Consider the following 18,813-nt stretch of genomic DNA (forward strand, 5'->3'; position numbering starts at 1 on the left):
GTACTTGATACACTTCTAAGTGCAATAATTCGAAAGCGCATTCTCGTTTTCACTTTTTCTATGGGAGATGTGATATTTTAAGGGGGTGTGATATTTTATTACACAGAGAAGTCTGAAAAGAAATCTGTTGTAGGCCATTGTATAACAGTGACCTTAAAATAAATGTAAAATCTGCTGAACACCTATTTGGAAGCGGTTTTTTGTTAGAGTACTGCATTCTTACAGTAAGCTTTTTTTTACATTTAATAGTTTTAAACTTTCCTTATTTGTTAAAAAAAAAGTAAATATTTTTACTTTTTATCAATATCTCAAAGACGTATGATATTGCAAGTTCCAAGTTGGACACTCTTTTTCAATCTGAAGTTGAAGTTGAATCTACAAAAATAAGAAAGTGTAAGGGTAAATTTTTTATTCCAATTTTAGTTAATTTTATGCCAAACCTGAAAGTAAAAAAAAAGAGTTGTCTTTTTCCATTTTAAACTCAAACCTGCAGTTTCCTACTCCTACTCATTTTCAGTTGCAGTCCGGTTAGATTTTTGAACTTTTGAAATTTTTTTATTAATAACACAGGTCAACAAAAAAACATTTTTTTATGGTGCCAAGCAAACAATTTGTTTTTTGTATAGCATTTCATTGATTTCAAATATGCAACAATTTTCATCTCATTTTGATTTCAAATATGCAACAATTTTCATCTCATTTTGATTTCAAATATGCAACTCATTTTTCACCATCACGTCAAGTTGTAAAGATATTTGGGTTCAAATCTTTAGCCTTTGGGGTACAATCCCTAATATTGTCAACAAAAAAAAATGATTCGAAAGTATGTCAACTTGGGTCTCGAAAGAAGCGTATTTTTATAGAGATTTCAGAAAACATAAATATTTTTCTCTAAAATTTATTTACACAAATAATAAAAACTCTTAAAAAGTATTAACACAATTTTTCTCAGCAATAATACAAAAAGTACTTATTACAAACGAAATTTAAAACCTCTATGAAAATACACTTCTTTTGAGACCCAAGTTGACATTCTTTTGAATCATTTTTTTTGTTGTTGACAATATTAGGGATTTTACCCCAAATGCTAAAGATTTGAACACAAATATCTTTACAACCTGATGTGATGATAAAAAATGAGTTGCATATTTGAAATTAAAAAGAGAAATGCTATACAAAAAGAAATTGTTCGCACGGCACCAGAGCAAACAATTTTTTTTTTCCACCTGTGTAATTAAATTATATTTCGTTTTGAATGACATTTAATATTACAAATATATTTATAATGCATTATATATATAAATATTTACTAGATTTTAAAATTCTATAATTTATGCATAGAAATTAAAAATGGGTCTAAATCTATTAAATTTACTATCTGCTTTCTTTCATTATCATCTGTAGTTTAAATAATCATCTAAAAGTTTTATAATGTGTGTGTTTGTGTAAATGTGTGATTATAAATATTTACTGAATCAAATTATGTTATAGAGCATTGAAAGTGGACCAATTATCTCCTTATTTGGTTAATCACCGTGTTGGAGGTGCGTTTAATTTATTTATGCATTAAAAGAATGATGTTTGTTGTAACTTAATACGACTTAAGATATAATTGAAATCTTTTAATTCTATAGACTATTATTTTTATTAAAGTATTATTTTATGTATTTTGTTAAAAATTATACATGTTTTATTTTTCTTTAAATTTAGTGAATGATCGTCTTCAATTGATATTATCAGAAGAGATCAAGCTTTGATCAAATATTAGTTTATTTTCACTTTACCAATATTTGATTTAATTTAGATGCCGTTCGACGTAATCTGTCAACCTGCCGTGGTACAGATGCTAATGTTCGAGTGCAATTAAAGAATGGGTTTGCTTTGCAAAAGATCGTCATGGAAGGAGAGAAGAGAAGTAGCGTTGTAAAATGTCTATATATTATAATTCCAATAATAAATAACATTTTAATAGAAACCCAAAATTTTATTCGAACTTTATTAACTTTAAACGTAGCGTAAAACCTATAATGATAACAACGTTGGTTTGATCAGTATTAAATCATCATAGCCTACACACTATATTACGCCAACGTTAAAAACCGTCGGATGTCTTACGCCAACGTTGTTTTAACATTGACCTTTATAGCGTTTTTGCTAAGACATGCCGACACAATAATTTTTTTACAAACTAGTTCAAATGCACAATTGCATCGTTTGCTTGATGAGGAGGCATTTTAACGCCTATATTTATAATATAAATTTTTTATTAAGTTTTATTTTGAATTAGGTTGACAGACCAAGAGTTAGACGTAGTACGTAGACTTAGTGATATTATACAATCATCTCATGTTAATACAAAAGATGTTGAATCTCTGAAAAAAAATATGTGCAGCTGCTGCTTTACTCTCCTTGCATAAGGTTAAAAATTAATACGTTACTTGATAAATAAATTAAAAGTTATCAAATATTCATTTATAAACTTCAATAAAAAGCCTTTAGGCGTATATTAATTTAAGAGTAAATTTTATTCTTCAGGATGTCATAACAACTGTTGTTTTAGTCAGGCTGTTTTGAGTTTAATTAATTTGGCAGAAACTCTGGATCCCACATTATGTGAGCAAGTTGCTTCAGGCATAATAAAAAAAAAATGGAGCGAAAAGGCATTGAGAGAGGCCAGTCCTTTAAAATATCTACAGGTGTGTAAGTTTTTATTTTCATTTTTAAATAATTAAAAAGGGTTTATATGTTCAGATAAAACTTAAATGCACATATAAAACACTCAGTAGATATAAGGCTTTTGTAACTAAGCAGTTGTATAGGTTGCTAACAACTTTTTCAAAATGTTTGCATTGTAAATTTTAAGTAGGGGTAGGTTAAAGATACATATAATTAATTATACTTTATCTTTAAGGTGGAAATCCGTTAACTTTAACTGTTGCAATTAAAGACAATAATCTTCTAGAAAGTTTTTTAATCAGATATCATTTCAAACAGTGATGGAATTAACTTCTGTTTTGGAATTGACAAAAAATAAAACAAAAAAACTGATATCAAGTCTTCGTAAGAATCTGGGATCATCTACTGTTGTGGAGAATAATATAATTAGTACGATGACATCATTACAAGAAGAAATTGAATCTAAATATAAAATAGAACAAGAGAGCTTTATTTGGAATGATGAAATTGTAACGAGACATATAGTATTTATCTATGACACTTCTGAATTTATTCTTAGTATTTTAATCGAAAGAGGAATGGATCCTCTCTCCAGTTTGGTACGTATATCAATTGATGGAGGTCAACAATTTCTTAAAGTAATCGTAAATGTCTTTGATAAAACTAATAAAACTGAGATTTACATTGACAGTGGAGTTAAAAGGTGTTTTATTCTTGCTATTGTTGAAGATGTTTGTGAAGACAATGGAAATTTGCAGAAAATCTTGAGTAGATTAAATCTGGATAATGTTACATATCACCTTGCGTTTGACTTAAAATGTGCTAACAGCATTTTTGGTTTGTCTTCTCATTCAGGTAAATATGCCTGCTTGTGGTGTGAAGGCGAATGTTCCCTAGAAAGTGGTACTCTAAGAACGTTAAGTTCTTTTGATCATTGGCACAACTTATTTGTTGAAAATGGGGCAAAGCGGTTAGAGATAAAAGATTTTTAAAATGTTATTAGTCCTTGACTCGTTTATTTAGACAAAAATGCTGAAGATGAAATTAATCACCTAGTCCCTCCACCAGAGTTACATCTTCTTATGGGGATTGTGACATTACTTGGTAGACTACTTTTAGATAATTAGCCTCTTTTTAAAAACTGGCTCAAAGAACATTATATCTTACTTCGAGGTTATCATGGGATAGGCTTTGATGGGAACAATTTCTATAAACTTTTGGAAAATTTATAGAGAGAGATGTGTTAGCATCTCAAACTAATTTATTGCATATAATTCATTGCCTCAGAAAGTTTGAAAAGGTTAAAGAGTGCAACTTTGGATACGAATTAGGCACCAATGCTTCTTCAGTTATTGAAGAGTTTAAAGTATCATTTTGTGACCTACAGCAGTATGCAAAGATGCATTTAAATACAGAGCTGAAGGTTACCTGGAAAGTCCATATAGTTGTCTGTCATATTCTTCCATTTGTGAAGTTTAATTGTTGTTCTTTGGGATCATATGCTGAACAGACTGGAGAAGCTTTTCATAGTGCCTTCAAACCAAGTTGGTCTCAATACAAGCGAAGGATTGAACATAAAGATTATGCTAAAAGATTGAAATCTGCTGTTGCAACTTTTTGCTTAGATAAAATGTAAATATTGTAATATAAAAGTAGTTGTGTTATTTTTGTTGCATTTATTGTATTTTTTTTCTTTTAACTATTGCTATAATAGTGTAAAAGGAGTTTAAATCACTTCAATTTAAGATTAGTAAAAAAAAGTAAGGATTGTTTTAAGGAGGATAATGAAAGATTAATGAAAAATTTTTTTTTTTTTGAAAGGAGATAATATCATCATAAAGGAGATAACTCTATCACTTTAAAAGGGGGTAAATAGGGTAAAAAAATAAGTTTTTATGTTACTTCTGATCAACTTTAGATTTGGCCAATACCAAAAAATAACATGTCTAACCAGCACTTGTCTTAATATGAAAAAAAAATTAGAGGTGGGGAAAAGTTGAACCTGGCGGTCTTTATGGCTCACTGTGACAAGTACAGGGGTTTCTCGATCCTCTTTTCATTGAAAACATTTTTTGGATACATTGGATTTATCGGATACATTGGATTTTATTACATTTATCGGATACATTGAAAAATAAATCATTAGATAAAATTCAGGCATGATGTCATGTGAGGAGCCCATGTTGCAACACTTGGCTATGCAACAAAAATGTTTGCCATAGAAATTTGTAACGGTATCAGAACTAATTTGAAGTAAAAAATGTAAAACTTATTATTTCTATATGCTGTGTAAAAATACTCTTTGATATCAATTTTAAAATTATTAAATGTATTTTATATTGATCGGTTTTAACAGTATTTCTGCCAAAAGCGACCGTTTTTTTTATTTTCGATTTTATATTTTCAAATGCAATTGAAAATTTTTTTTTTTTAATGATGTGAAATTTTGCATTTTTCCATCATATTAAAAACAAGTGATTAAATAATTTCAAAAAATAATAAAGTAATTTAATTTTTATCGTTTGGTGATCGGTTTTTATCGTTTAGTGATCAGTTTGACCTGGTTTTTAGTCTATTAGTTTCATATTGATCACTTGTTCATTCAATAAAATACTCTCCATTTTTGACTTTTAATGATAGGAATAAAGAAAAAAAAAGACATTTATTCCAATATAAATTTTGATTAAAACATTTGAATGCAGTTAATTATGTAACTATAATGCAATTGTCAATTTTGTAATTGTATAATAATGTATTATATAATATTGTATACAATAATTATATAATAATGGATTATAAAATTATATTACAATGTATTATATAATATTATGTATAATAAATATATACCTAATAATGTAAATGTAATTATCAAATAAATCATAACTATTATCATTATAAATATGTCGTAATTAATTTAAGTTTTTTTAATCTTTTCAATATGAACTGAATGAGCTGAATATTAAATATTTAGTAATATTTTCATCACAGTAAACGTCTAAGTACTTTTGTCCGACTCTTTTTTATTTATGTTTTATCTATAAGAAGTTTCGTTTAATTTTTCGATAAAAAGCGCTTCTTTGCTATGGAGCAGAACAAGATCCATTTTATTTGGTTGATTTTTTTTTCTAATTTTTATTTAGGTGCGTCAAGAAGTCCTTACGGTCTTATCACAGAGCACCGCGGATAAGCATTTAATTGGAAGTTCACGCCTCCTTCCTAACCGATTTCGCAAAACTTGCTCAGAGGTGGGGTATGAACCACAGATCCTTTGTTTCTGAGGCAAGTGCGCTACCACTGCGCCACGCTGCTCTAATTCTAACTTATTGCTTAAGTGTTTAAGTTCATATTTGAAAAAAAAGTTATAAATGTCTCTGTTAAGCATAAACAAAATTAGTATTGTCTACAAACACGATACTCATAAAATTGAAAAATTTTTTAAATAATTTATATAAACCAAGAAAAAAGCTTTCCTGTAATAGATTCACGCGTGAGGCACCCTATTTTATTTCAGCTTATTTTAATTATAGAAGCAATCTTCATCGGAGACAAGCTGCGACCTACTTGACAAGTAACTTTTATCCGTTTTATCAATGCACCACTAATTCCGTAGAATTTTAGTTTTTAGGTGGAGCTTTATAATCTACTGTATCGAATGGTTTCGATAGATCAATAAAGATTGTATACTTATTTGCTCGGAAAGACTTGTAGTTGTAATATTTTTTCACTTTCATTACCAAAAAATCAGAAATTTTTTACTTTTTAGCTCTTTCTCTATTAAACAAGCAACAACGAATCTTATTTATATTGATATGTTGTTAAAAAATATTTCTTCCCGATCCTTTAGCTCGTTCAATAATAAGTCTTCCTATATGTTTTTGTAATCTTTTTGTTTTGGCTAGTTTGTAGTAATGGATTTTCTTCTTGATCATGCAAGAATGTTATCCAATTTTTAACATGTTTTAATAACATTTAAAAAAATTATAATTTCAATTTCTATTTTTTATTGGTTTTAGACAGCTTCATTACTTAATTTAAAATGGTAATTCTTTTATTTTTTTTATATCTTTAATGTGTTAGTAATTTTTTTGAAAGTGGTTAGTAAGGGTCTGCGTCTCGTTATTTTTTTTTAATCGACACAAGACAAGACAACCCTAAAAGCTTTGTCCCAATTAGCAATAAAAATCGAGACAATTTTCAATTTTCAGTCGAAATCCGGGACTATACCAAGACGAGACGAGATGTCCCGAACAAAGTAGGAGCTTCACAATATCCCGGAATTTACATCTTTTTAACGGGACATAGCGAGACATAACGAGACATACTAGTTAATCCTTTATGTGAAATTTAGTATTCTGCTGGGGAACTCGGCCATTACAATTGTTTTGGCTACTTTATCGTAATTAAACTATTTACCGAGACTTAACAAGACAAATAAAAATTGAAATGAAAATTTGCATGTGTTTCATTTATTTTATTTGTAATGCTGTACTGTAATGCACATTAACTAACTTTTATTGGCAATAAATAAAAGTTTTTAGTTACAAACTTTGTCAAACAGTTCATTTACTTGTGTCAATAGTTAAAGGTACATCAGTTGGAGCTTTGGATGGTCCAGCAAAAGGAGCTTAAGCAGAACCCTTGAACTGGTGATCAGTGGTGTAATACCTGGTACATGAGATGTTGTAGCAGTAGAGATTCTAGAAGAGGCCGTACTTGCTCGTGATATCGGCTGACTTGGCAGTCTTGGATTAACCTGAATCTCAACCACATCATCAGATTTAACAACATTGGCTTGATCATTCTATTGAGACAACAAATCTGGAAGGAAATTTACAAAAATTTTTTAAACTGAGCAAAATTTCAGTTTGAAAAAAATTTAAAAATTTAAAGTTAAAACAAAAATCATAGAAACAATAAATGGAAGTGGCAAAATTTAAGATTTTACGAAAGGCAAAGATAAAGTTAAGATCTCTCTTTAGAATTTTTGTGAATGCCCTACCAGAATCTTTATCATCTTCTGAGGTCAGTTTCCAGGACTTGATTTGAACAAAGTCATAGTTCTGTTGGATATAGAGCAACTTTTCAACATTTTCCGGCTAAAGCTTGGTTCTTTTGTGTGTGACTATGTTTCCTCCTGCAGAAAAGGCCCTCTCGGAAGTGGCCGAAGATGCTGGAATTGCCAGGTAACGCCGTGCTGCTTCAGCCAAAAGAGTTAAAGTCATTTCATGTTTTTTTCAAAACCTAAGAACATTTTCCTTGACCTTTTTTCTTGGCCAGGGATGCATATTCTTGTAGACATCCCATTTCTTGGCAATGTCGGACTTGTCCGAAATTGCTGTGTGTTGATAATGAAATTCAATTATGTCTTGAGCCAACGAATCTGTTTCCTCCTTTAAGTTTGCAGTGGCCGTTGGTTGATCCATGATTTTGTTGAGCCATTCATAATGATTGGTGTGGTTTTCAACCAAGCACTTGTAGGTTTTATTATAGGTTTCAAATTTTTTGGATTCCACACCCTTGTAGTAAGGATTAAGGAGATGACCAACACCAAGAAACATAGCATGAGCGCCAGCATTGGGAAACCTTTTATCAAGCTTGGCTGAAAAAGTTCTTAAAAAAGATTTGCTTGTGTCTGACAAATCATTTTTGACCAATTCAACCCTATTGATGTGGTCCTGCAAATTGTGGAGGCCACCAACAACGATATGTAGAGTCGGCTTTTTATCTGCACTAAGTCTCTCAGATGTCTTTGCCAACAGTTTGAGAGTAGGCAACAGTTCCTCAAAGATTTTAAACTCTAATTCAGAGGGCACAAGAGATGCAACATGGGTCAATGCCTGGCCTTGCTTTAATTGCCAAAAGAGGTTCTTTCATGTCAAAGACACTCTGCACACACATGTATGTAGAATTCCAGCGAGTATTTTTGGCAGTGATGAACTTTTTACAGACCAACTCTGTAACATTTTCCTTTGAATCGGTTTCCACGGCCAAACGAATATCCCTGTTCATAGCTGCAATTTTGGCCTTGATTCTTTCATTCGCCAAATGACTCTTGTGCGTCTTTTCTGCTAGCCTTTGAGCACGAGTGATTGCATGGTCTACTCTTGTGGTGGCATCGACAATGTCCTTGATGGCCAAATTCAAGGTATAGTCTACACAAAGCAAAGACTCATCACCAAAGGTGCACTTTGGAATTGCAGCTTTGAAATTGGCAGCATTGTCATGAGTTACGACAACTGAAAAAGTTCCTGATGCAGGTAGATCGGCAACAACCCTAAAAAATAAACAAAAAATTACAGCACACTTAAATGTCTAGTATTGTCACAGTATAGTAATTTATGTCTAATACAAACACTAAAATAACTACCTTTCCTTTGCACTGGTTATAAACGTGCATAACGGCGAGATCAGACATATCACTTTAATTGTTGAACACAATTAACTTAACTCATGTAAAAAAGTACATTTTAAAATTTAACTTACTTGTCGATCTTTTTGGCAATGTTGTCTGCTGTGTGTCTCTCACTGAACGGACTGACAAAAACGACAAACTTGTTCAGGGTCCACACCTTGTCAATGTAATGAACAGACAATGATTGGTATGGATCAAAGTTCCTTGAAGTCCAAATGTCCGTGCTCAGAGCCATTAGCGGACTTTCCAGTATATCAGTTTCCAAAACTTTATCCACAGCCGTCTTTACATTGTCATACAACAAAGGAAGCTTGTACCTAGAATAAGTTGTGGCAGCCTTGATTTTCAGCTTTGGATCTAAGTAGTGCATAAACTCCTTGAAAGGTCTTGCCTCAACAAAGCTGAATAGAAAATTCATCCTTGCCAGAAGTTTCATAATTTCCAAGTCACCTCAAAGTAGCTTTGGATCTCTGGATTTGTACTTCTGACACTGTCTTGCCTGGCTTGACTTGCGCTCAATAAGATATTCTGGCATGGAAAGCCTTCTTTCCATAATGAAGCGGTTGAGAACTTGAGGAGAAATACTAAAGTAGTTTAGTATTGCTAAGTCTCGTTATGCTGAGGTAAAAAAAAATTGGTGCGGTACTAATTGCTAATTTAATAACTTGGGATATAAATTAAATATTACCTTAATAAAATAAGTCATAAAAAGAGGTTTTTTCTTTAGGGATTAAAAAGACACTACCCAAAAACCTTTATTTCAATAAAGAGTTTAAAAAAATTATTACAATATCTTTTTAAAATAAAGTTGCTACAAGCAATTTCATTTTACACTTTTAACTCACCTCTTTGTGGCTCATTAGTCTCATCTTCATTATAGATAGTTTCAAGTTCGTCCAAGTCCAAATCAGAGTCTCTCTTGCTGACGGCTTTATGTTTCTCCAGCTCTTTTAACTCACGAGATGGGCACAAAGTAAGTGCTTACGCATGCCAGATGTGTTACCATCATTGACCTTGTAAACATTCCCACAAAGTTTGCACTGATCATTGGCCTGGCTTATACCACGTTCATCATGGATTTCGTCTGTTTTTTGCTCCTCATAAAATTTCCAGATATGACCTTTGCTTTGTGGCATTTTGCAGACTGATTGACAATTTAATTTTGACTATACTTAGACAGCACCGGATGTAAAAGTCTCACTAAAAATTTAAAAAATAAATTAAAATCCAGGAGCTATATGTTGACGTGCCTACTCTCCAGAGAGTACTGGTATAGCCTTGTCATTTTTCGAAAAATGAAACTATGTTACGCGGGTCTTAAAAAGTTAGGACAATTTAACCAACGACAGTTCAACTTTACTATACTAATTTAGTAATCCACTAATTTAACAAAATTATTTTTTTTTTAAATTAAAATATGCATAACATTCAAAATTGGTATGTCATACTATTTGATGTCTCTGTTTTTCTTGTATTATTCAAAAATATCAAAAAAATTTTATCTTCTTTAGTGCACAGATGGTCCAAGAAAGACACTTTAATGGTTTTAGCAGTAAATTTTACTAATATATAAGAAGAGTTGTAATAATAAGTTTAAACTTTTTGGTTATTGAAAAACTTTTGTAATTGCTATTGTTTTTGTTGTGAATGATTTGCATTTTTTTAAACAGCGAATTTATTCTGCCAGCCATACATCGCAAAGTCTGGCCCTTAATGTTACTGCCAAGTTGTCTTGGCAGCCAAATGTAACCAAATCTGCCCAACTGCCCATTAATAATCAAGGAATTAACTTGTTAATCTTTAATCCACGCGTTCGGAATGTCTCGTTTGTCTCGAATCGTTGTGGCATGTCTTGTTTTGTCACGTATCTTAATAGAATGTCTCGTATCGTTATGCCACGTCTCGAATCGTTATGGCATGGTTATGGCATTAATATATATCATTGAGACAGATAGAAATAAATATCTATGTCTCAATGATATATATTAACTAGATGTCTAACTTCAAAAAAATTCCGTAAGAAAAAGTGAAGCAAGTTTTTAAAGTTATTAAACCCGCTTTATTTAAACTGGACAATTAATAAGTCTTTGTTTAGGTTTGTTTTTATGATAAGGTCATTTCTGGCTGGCAAAACAAACTTGGTTAGCAAAATATTTTCTTCACTGCGAAAGCCCTAGTTAGATATCTAGTTAATATAAATTTGTGCGGCCGTGGCGCATTGGTTAGAGTGCTTGCTTTAGAAACAGAAGATCGAGGTTCGAAACAAACTCGGGACATATATTCGCGTCAAGGTAAGGAAGGAGGCGTGAACTTCCTGTTAAATGCACTTCCGCGCTGCTCTGTGACAAGACCGTTAGGTCTTCTTGGGGCACCTAAATAACAAAATATATATAAAAAAATACCGTGATCGGGGGTGACTATGAACAGCGGGGTGAAAATGAACACCAGTATTAGTTTTACTAAATGATGAAGTAGCACATAAAATATAGCCAAAAATTGAAATTTTTTTACTCACTTGCCTTAAAAATAATCTGTTGAAGATAATTTTCGGCTGCCCTCAAAATTATCTTTTCCCGCCTTTTCTCCATCGCATATAAACATTGCAAGTTACGTGGTTAGGGCAATTAACTCACTTATTAAGGAATATCTTAAGAACCCCACATCTAAACGTCATTAAAGTTGGCTCGCATCACGTTGAGGTACATAATGTTTTAATAAAATAATAATTTAAGGTATAGCTTGCCTGTATCCGGTTAAAAGCTCATTTTAAAATGATATTTTTTTTAATACGAAATTAGGCTTTTCTTTGTAAATTTTAGGAACTATGCCTCGAAATTACCAAAGAAAGGAAAACAGTCGTGGTTATAAAACAAACTACACAAAAAAAGACATAGAAACTGCTATAATTAAAGTAAAAAACCATGGATTTACCATAAGGAAGGTTTCAAAAATGTACAATATTCCATTAGTGGTAACGAAGAAACCCTTAACAAATATTTTGATAATTTGTACCTAGAGTTAAAGGATATACCTCCAGAAAATATTTACAACTATGATGAGACCAATATAACAGATAATCCAGGGTCCAAATCCGTTATTGTTCGTCGTGGCCATGGAAACCGTGTTAAAAAAAAACGAGATTATTCAAAGCAGTCGACCAGTTTAATGTTTTCTGGCAATGCTGTCGGAGAGTTTTTGCCGCCCATGGTTGTTTATAAAGCAAAGAATCTTTACGAGGGTTGGACTCAAGGTGGACCACCTGAAACTGTTTATGACATCACTCCTAATAAGTGGTTTGATAGTAGAACATTTACTAGATGGTTTATGGAAATATACTTACCTGTTACTATTTCAAAAGCCGGAATAACATTGTTAATTGGGTATAATCCTGGTTCACATTTTTTTCCTGAAGTTATTAAAGCCACGATTCAACATAACATCAAATTTATAACAATGCCCCCAAATGTAACTCATCTCTGTCAACCACTAGATGTTGCTGTATTTAGAGGATTAAAGCAGTCGTGGAGGAGTATTCTTTTGAAGTGGAGAGTAGAAAGTCGTATCAAAGGAGCAATCCCAAAGGAACACCTACCTACGCTTTTAAATAAATTGAATAACACTTTGCGGCCAGAAGCTTTGATTAGCGGATTTCGAGCAACGGGGATCTACCCTATGGACAAAACAGAGGTTATAAAACGCCTTCCAGGAAAATATAAAGATCCTGGTGGTAAAGACACCGTAATGATTTTTAACGAATCTGTTTTAGATATTTTAAAAAATAATTTAGGATTAGGCGCTAATCCACCTGCAAAACGTAAACCACGTGGTCTAAAGGTGGAACTAGGTAAAAGAATTCATTGTTTAGAAAAGTCAATGTCATCAAGTTCAACAGAGTTTAACAACAACACAGATAGTAATTGGTACTGTGCTTTATGTAACAAAAAGTGGGTAGAGTTAAGCAATGATGTATGGATTCAATGCGATAATTGTAGTAAACTATATCACCTCCAGTGTTGTGGCCTCATTTATGATAAAGATTATTTTTATGAGCTCAATATTGAAAATATCAACTTTGTATGCAGCATGTGTGAATCATTTGAGAAATTGAAGGATAGTGACAGTTGATGTGCTATTTTATGTAGGATAGCTTTGTAAATATTGTGATACATGTAAATATATTAAAAAAACTAGGTTTTAAAAGTAGTATGTTAATTTTTTAACATGAACTGAATTTAAAAAAAAAATTGTTCTATTTACAATAAATTTTCTGTTAACTGTTTGATCTTTAACAGTACTTTCCCCCTTTGTATTATTGTAATATAGCCTTAATTTAGGATATGAAAACGATGTGTAGTGTTCAAAGTCACTCCAAATCGGCTGTTCATTTTCACCCCGTTTCGGAAATACGTATATACTCGTGTAAAACCAGAAAACTAAGGCATTTACTTCATAGTGTTGACCAGGCTTACAACTTTTACAGAAAGCTGAAAAGTATAATGTTCTGTTGCAAAAAAAATGGTAGTGATTTGGCAAACAGTTTTCTTCCATGATGCAAAAATGTTCAAAAAGCGTTCATAGTCACCCCCATTCACGGTATATATATAATTGATTTGTCTCGTAACGTTTCGTAATTATCCGGGACACAGTTTTTAAATTCCGAGAAAAAATTTATGTCCCGATTTATAACTTTATTCCGGGGTAATCGTTTCCTTTGTCTCGTTATTTTTTCCGGGAAATTTCTCGTCTCATTACGCTTTTCCCGGTTCATTTCGAGAAAACGATTCCGAGAAGCAGATCCTTAGTGGTTACCGTTTGCATATTTACATACTCCACAAGGCGATAGCACACATGCGCCCGCGCACGATTTTTCGTACTTTTTTATAAAGAAACATATTTTTAAATTACGTACTATATACTATACTTTATTTACCTTTGTGTTTACATTTGAAGTGTCGCTTTATAAATGTATAGTAATCAAAGAACACGTAAGTATATTAGAATAACATTTTTTTAATTAAAGTACACAACTATACAAAGATCGTGAGGGTTTATTTTAAAAGAAAAGTTGAATGTAATTAATGCCCTTCTCCATGACTTTTGGCGTTTGCTCTATCTTGCGATATATTTAAAGCCAAATTTCATTATTTTTATTTCAATTTCAATTTCATTAAGATTTATTGCTTTCAATGAAAAATAAATATTCTAATTATGAGTTTCGAATTTTTTTTTTGTTTTAGTAATATAGTCAGAAAGAAAACAATATATAGGTACAGTAAGTACTTCTTCAAAAATTTAAAAATATGTTTCTTTATAAAAAAGTACGAAAAATCGTGCGCGGGCGCATGTGTGCTATGTAATAAAATATCACATCCGCCTAAAATATCACATCCCCCATAGAAAAACCGAAATCGAGAATGCGTTTTCAAGTTACTGCACTTAGAAGTGTATCTAGCACGTCCGAAATATTTAATTACAAAAACAATAAAATTAAAAACGCAACGATCAAGATTCATAAAGCGGTTTGTAAATAATATACTATAAATGAAGTTAGCATTAAATGGTAATATATTTTAAATTCATACTTATAAAACTTTGATCTTAATATTTTGCGTGACAATAATTATATAGATTACACATGGGGGATGTGATATTTTAGATACAAAATACTAATACTTTGCAGTATTTTAAATGTTACATAGGGGGATGTAATATTTTAGAAGCCTGAATAAGGGGGATGAGATATTTTAAGTAGAAATTTCAGCTTCTTATTGTGATATATATACAGATTACACATGGAGGATGTGATATTTTAGATACCAAATACTAATACATTGCAGTATTTTAATAGTTACATAGGGGGATGTAATATTTAAGAAGCCTGAATAAGGGGGATGAGATATTTTACGTAGAAATTTCAGCTTCTTATTGTGATATATATACAGATTACACATGGGGGATGTGATATTTTAGATACCAAATACTAATACTTTGCAGTATTTTGAATGTTACATAGGGGGATGTAATATTTTAGAAGCCTGAATAAGGGGGATAAGATATTTTACGTAGGAATTTCAGCTTCTTATTGTGATATATATACAGATTACACATGGGCGATGTGATATTTTAGATACCAAATACTAATACATTGCAGTATTTAAATAGTTACATAGGGGGATGTAATATTTTAGAAGCCTGAATAAGGGGGATGTGATATTTTACGTAGGAATTTCAGCTTCTTATTGTGATATATATACAGATTACACATGGAAGATGTGATATTTTAGATACCAAATACTAATACTTTGCAGTATTTAAATGTTACGTAGGGGGATGTAATATTTTAGAAGCCTAGATAAGGGGGATGTGATGTTTTACGTAGGAATATTAGCTTCATGTTTTGATAATTAGTCACCACATTTACTGAAATAGTGGTAGAACTTTTTTATTTCTTTCAGCTTTGTTGGAATATGTAAAAAGATATATGAGATATATATGTATACAATTTATGTTTATTTACAAAGCTTATAATAAATTTACAATTTTTTGTATTCTTTATTTTCATTATTTTACTTTAGCTTATTAATTTTTAATTTAATCTTCTATTAAATTTAGATGCGATTGAGCTAACAATTAAAAAATGCAAAATTGTTCAACCAAGACTTAGAAAAGGCTTTTTAAAATGCCTAAGGCTTTGATCAAGTTAATGAGTTCTAAAGATTCAAAAAGAACACAACTAACACATTTTTATGCTTGTATTTTTATGTGTTAGTGCATAAACATTTAAGGAAAAGAAATAATTACTGTTTGTCATTGTTGTTTCTTTTTTTGTATATTTTTAAATTTAAGGAGAGAGGGCTAGAAAATATTTGGAATCTTTTATTAAATAAAAGAAGCTTCTTTATTATTCCAATAAAGTAACAATTTTAGAGTATGATTAAATTAACATTTTTTTTTGGGTGGTATGAGAGAAGGTGCCTCTGATTCTTGAATCATTTTTGAATCTTCTCAAGTCCAGTTTAGAAATCGATTTATATATATATATATATTTATAATGATAAATGTAAAATCGTTGTCAATTTTTTTATTAAGAAACATCACATACCAATGTGTAATGATAAAGAATACTGTACTAATACTGTATGTGCATTGTAGTATATTTATAGTACTGTATAATATTATGGAAAAGACGAACATAAAAAATTTGGGAATTGCGATTATTTACTGTTAACTAATTTGAAATCAAAACAGCATGTTGATTATTGTTGTTTTAAGCCCACTGCGACATCGAAATGCTTTCGCGAATATTTTAATCATTTCGACAACGAAACAATTGAGCAATAATAATAAATTTCTATTTGTACACACTTATAATATTTGGTTTATTTTATTTACTTAATGATACAAATGCTTTAAACCGTGTCCCACATTGTACGACGAGGATTTCAACAACAATTAAAAGTGGTGTTTATAATGACAGTTAGATAGCGAGGAATTTGACAAGTTTAAAATAAGGATGAAAGCATGTTGGTTTAAATAAAATGATTAAGTTAGATAATAAAATTGACTATCGATTCGATTGGCATATGAAAGACTTTTTAATTTTAATTCAACGAGTCGAGTACAAACGCGTAGCCGTGGTAACAAAATTCCGAACATAAATTGCCGGTAATTATAAATTTGTCAAACAGTTCGACTTGAGCAGTTTAGAAAAGGACTGAGTTTAAGCAAAGTGAAGTGAAATTATATTAGTAAATATTTATTATTTGAGGTTAAAAGTTGAGCGCACAAATTTTTGTTTTAAATACACCTACGTCTGACGTGTCAGAAACCCAGAGCTATTCAAATTTTATTACGCATAATACTGGTCTCAAACATCTTTAAAAAACATTGAAAATATTTAAATAATATTCTTGTTACTTTTTTATTCAAAAGTTTCTATTCTAATTATTAAATATTTTTACTTTTCTTCAACTTAATTTAATCTAAGTAGTTTAATTTTCTACGTGTAATCTTAATACTAAGTAGGCATTGAAATTTATCCCCCTTCTACTACTTGCCTTACCGAGTCACACTTTACCTACCAAGGCTAGTCGTACAGGTTAGTCAACAAAATGCCTCTCCAGACCACAACATAAGTCACAATCTTTCGGCGAAGCCGTCAGCAAGTGTAGCCTAACTGCTTTCCGTATGAGCCATTAAGACATACTTATTGATTTTCTAACGATTATGTATGTATATAAATAGTCCCTAACTCAAAATATGTAAACAGGTTTGATATACTCATTACAATTTTGAAAAACTTAAAAGTTAAAAATGGAAAAGGTGAAATAAAACGAACATTACTTTAAAAACATTTTAGCATATTTAACAGAGAGCACTTATCCAGCTGGTTTTCGAAAAGATGAAAAACGAAGTTTGAGAAATGTGTCAAAAAGTTATTGTGTGCTAGGTACTGGTAATAAAAAACAAAACTCAAATTCAATGATTTCATTGAAATAAATAAAATCGAAATTATACTTGTTCAATATTTACTACCCTTAGATAACAAGTTGAAGCGTAGAGTAAAGATATGTGGAAATTTATATTATGCGGATATTGTTGTGGATACGAAAGAGCAAAAAAAATTTTTTGCTGCGGAACATGACAGTCCTTTAGGGGGTCATGGTGGCACCAACAAAACAATAATGAAAATAATGGAAAAACATTATTGGCCTAATATTACCGGAGATATTAAAAAATGGGTAAAGTATTTTGCTTTTAAATTTATTTAATTGCATTATTTTTATTTTATTATCATAGTAAGTTGTAAAACCACTACCATCGGCCTTGGGAAAATAAGATAAAAAGTTAAAAAAGGAACAAAAAAATAACTCTTTTAATAGATAAAACAATGCATTCGATGTCAAACATCGGGTCAACTGCTTTCCGCATCCGAACCTTTACATTCCATAATAGTAACTTAATAAAGTGTTTTTTAATATCTTTCTAGAATTCAGAATCCTTAATTTAGTATATTATACGAATGTATAATGTATTATGTTTACTTTGTTATGTTGCATTATGTTGAAATCTTGTGTTTAGACCAGAGTATGGGAAATTATTGGTTTAGACTTCGCCGGACCATTTACTAAAACATCAATGGGTAACAGATACTTCATGAGTTGCACCAATTTATTTTCTAAATGGCCTATTGCTTACGCATTACCAAATAAGGAAGCAATAACGGTAGCAAGAGCGATTATAAATTTAGTTACAACCTTTGGTTTTCCATCCGTCATACTTACTGACAATGGAACTGAGTTTTGCAATGAGGTATTTTTTAATTTTTTTTATATAATGCAGACCCGTAGGAACAACATTAGGTCGAATCCTTTAAGGATGAATTAGAATAAAACCTTTTGATTTTGTATAATACAGCATTTACGATAGCAAGTAATAAAAATAATTCATTTTTTTCCGTTATTTAATTAGTTAAACGATGAGGTATACAAGATCTTGGGTATCGAACGACGAAGAACTGCTGTTTATCACCCTCAAACAAATGGACAAGATGAAAATACAAATAAAAATATAAAAAGGTGTGCATTATTTTATCATTGTTTAAGTTCAAAATAAAATAATGATAATAACATCATTATTTTGAAATTGCGTTAATTAGGAAAATCAGAAAACTTGTCGACGAAAACCAGTCAAACTGGGATGAGTTTCTAGATATAGTTTTATAT

General features: G+C 30.9%; 1 protein-coding gene across 3 annotated transcripts; it reads left to right on the forward strand.

The window, feature by feature from the left end:
- The first annotated feature begins 51 nt into the window (after positions 1–51).
- Positions 52–4,351, forward strand: LOC136078225 (uncharacterized). 3 transcript variants are annotated; one of them, XM_065793485.1, is made up of 6 exons: positions 52–224; positions 315–393; positions 1,492–1,544; positions 1,805–2,418; positions 2,536–2,696; positions 2,912–4,351. In XM_065793485.1, the coding sequence occupies exon 6, from the start codon at positions 2,997–2,999 to the stop codon at positions 3,666–3,668; it is 672 nt and encodes a 223-aa protein (XP_065649557.1). In that variant the 5' UTR covers positions 52–224; positions 315–393; positions 1,492–1,544; positions 1,805–2,418; positions 2,536–2,696; positions 2,912–2,996; the 3' UTR covers positions 3,669–4,351. The 3 variants fall into 3 exon arrangements, 1 of the variants encoding a protein (XP_065649557.1); XR_010637618.1 differs by lacking the exons at positions 2,536–2,696; positions 2,912–4,351 and having other exon boundaries at positions 84–224; positions 315–399; positions 1,805–1,928; XR_010637619.1 differs by lacking the exons at positions 315–393; positions 2,536–2,696; positions 2,912–4,351 and having other exon boundaries at positions 87–224; positions 1,805–1,928.
- The last annotated feature ends 14,462 nt before the right edge of the window (positions 4,352–18,813 follow it).

Source organism: Hydra vulgaris, chromosome 03 (genome assembly GCF_038396675.1).
Source record: "Hydra vulgaris chromosome 03, alternate assembly HydraT2T_AEP".
NCBI lineage: Eukaryota > Metazoa > Cnidaria > Hydrozoa > Anthoathecata > Hydridae > Hydra > Hydra vulgaris.

Bases quoted from the DNA above. Each gene is read 5' to 3' on its own strand.
- LOC136078225 (XM_065793485.1), top strand. From the start codon at position 2,997: ATGGAATTAACTTCTGTTTTGGAATTGACAAAAAATAAAACAAAAAAA.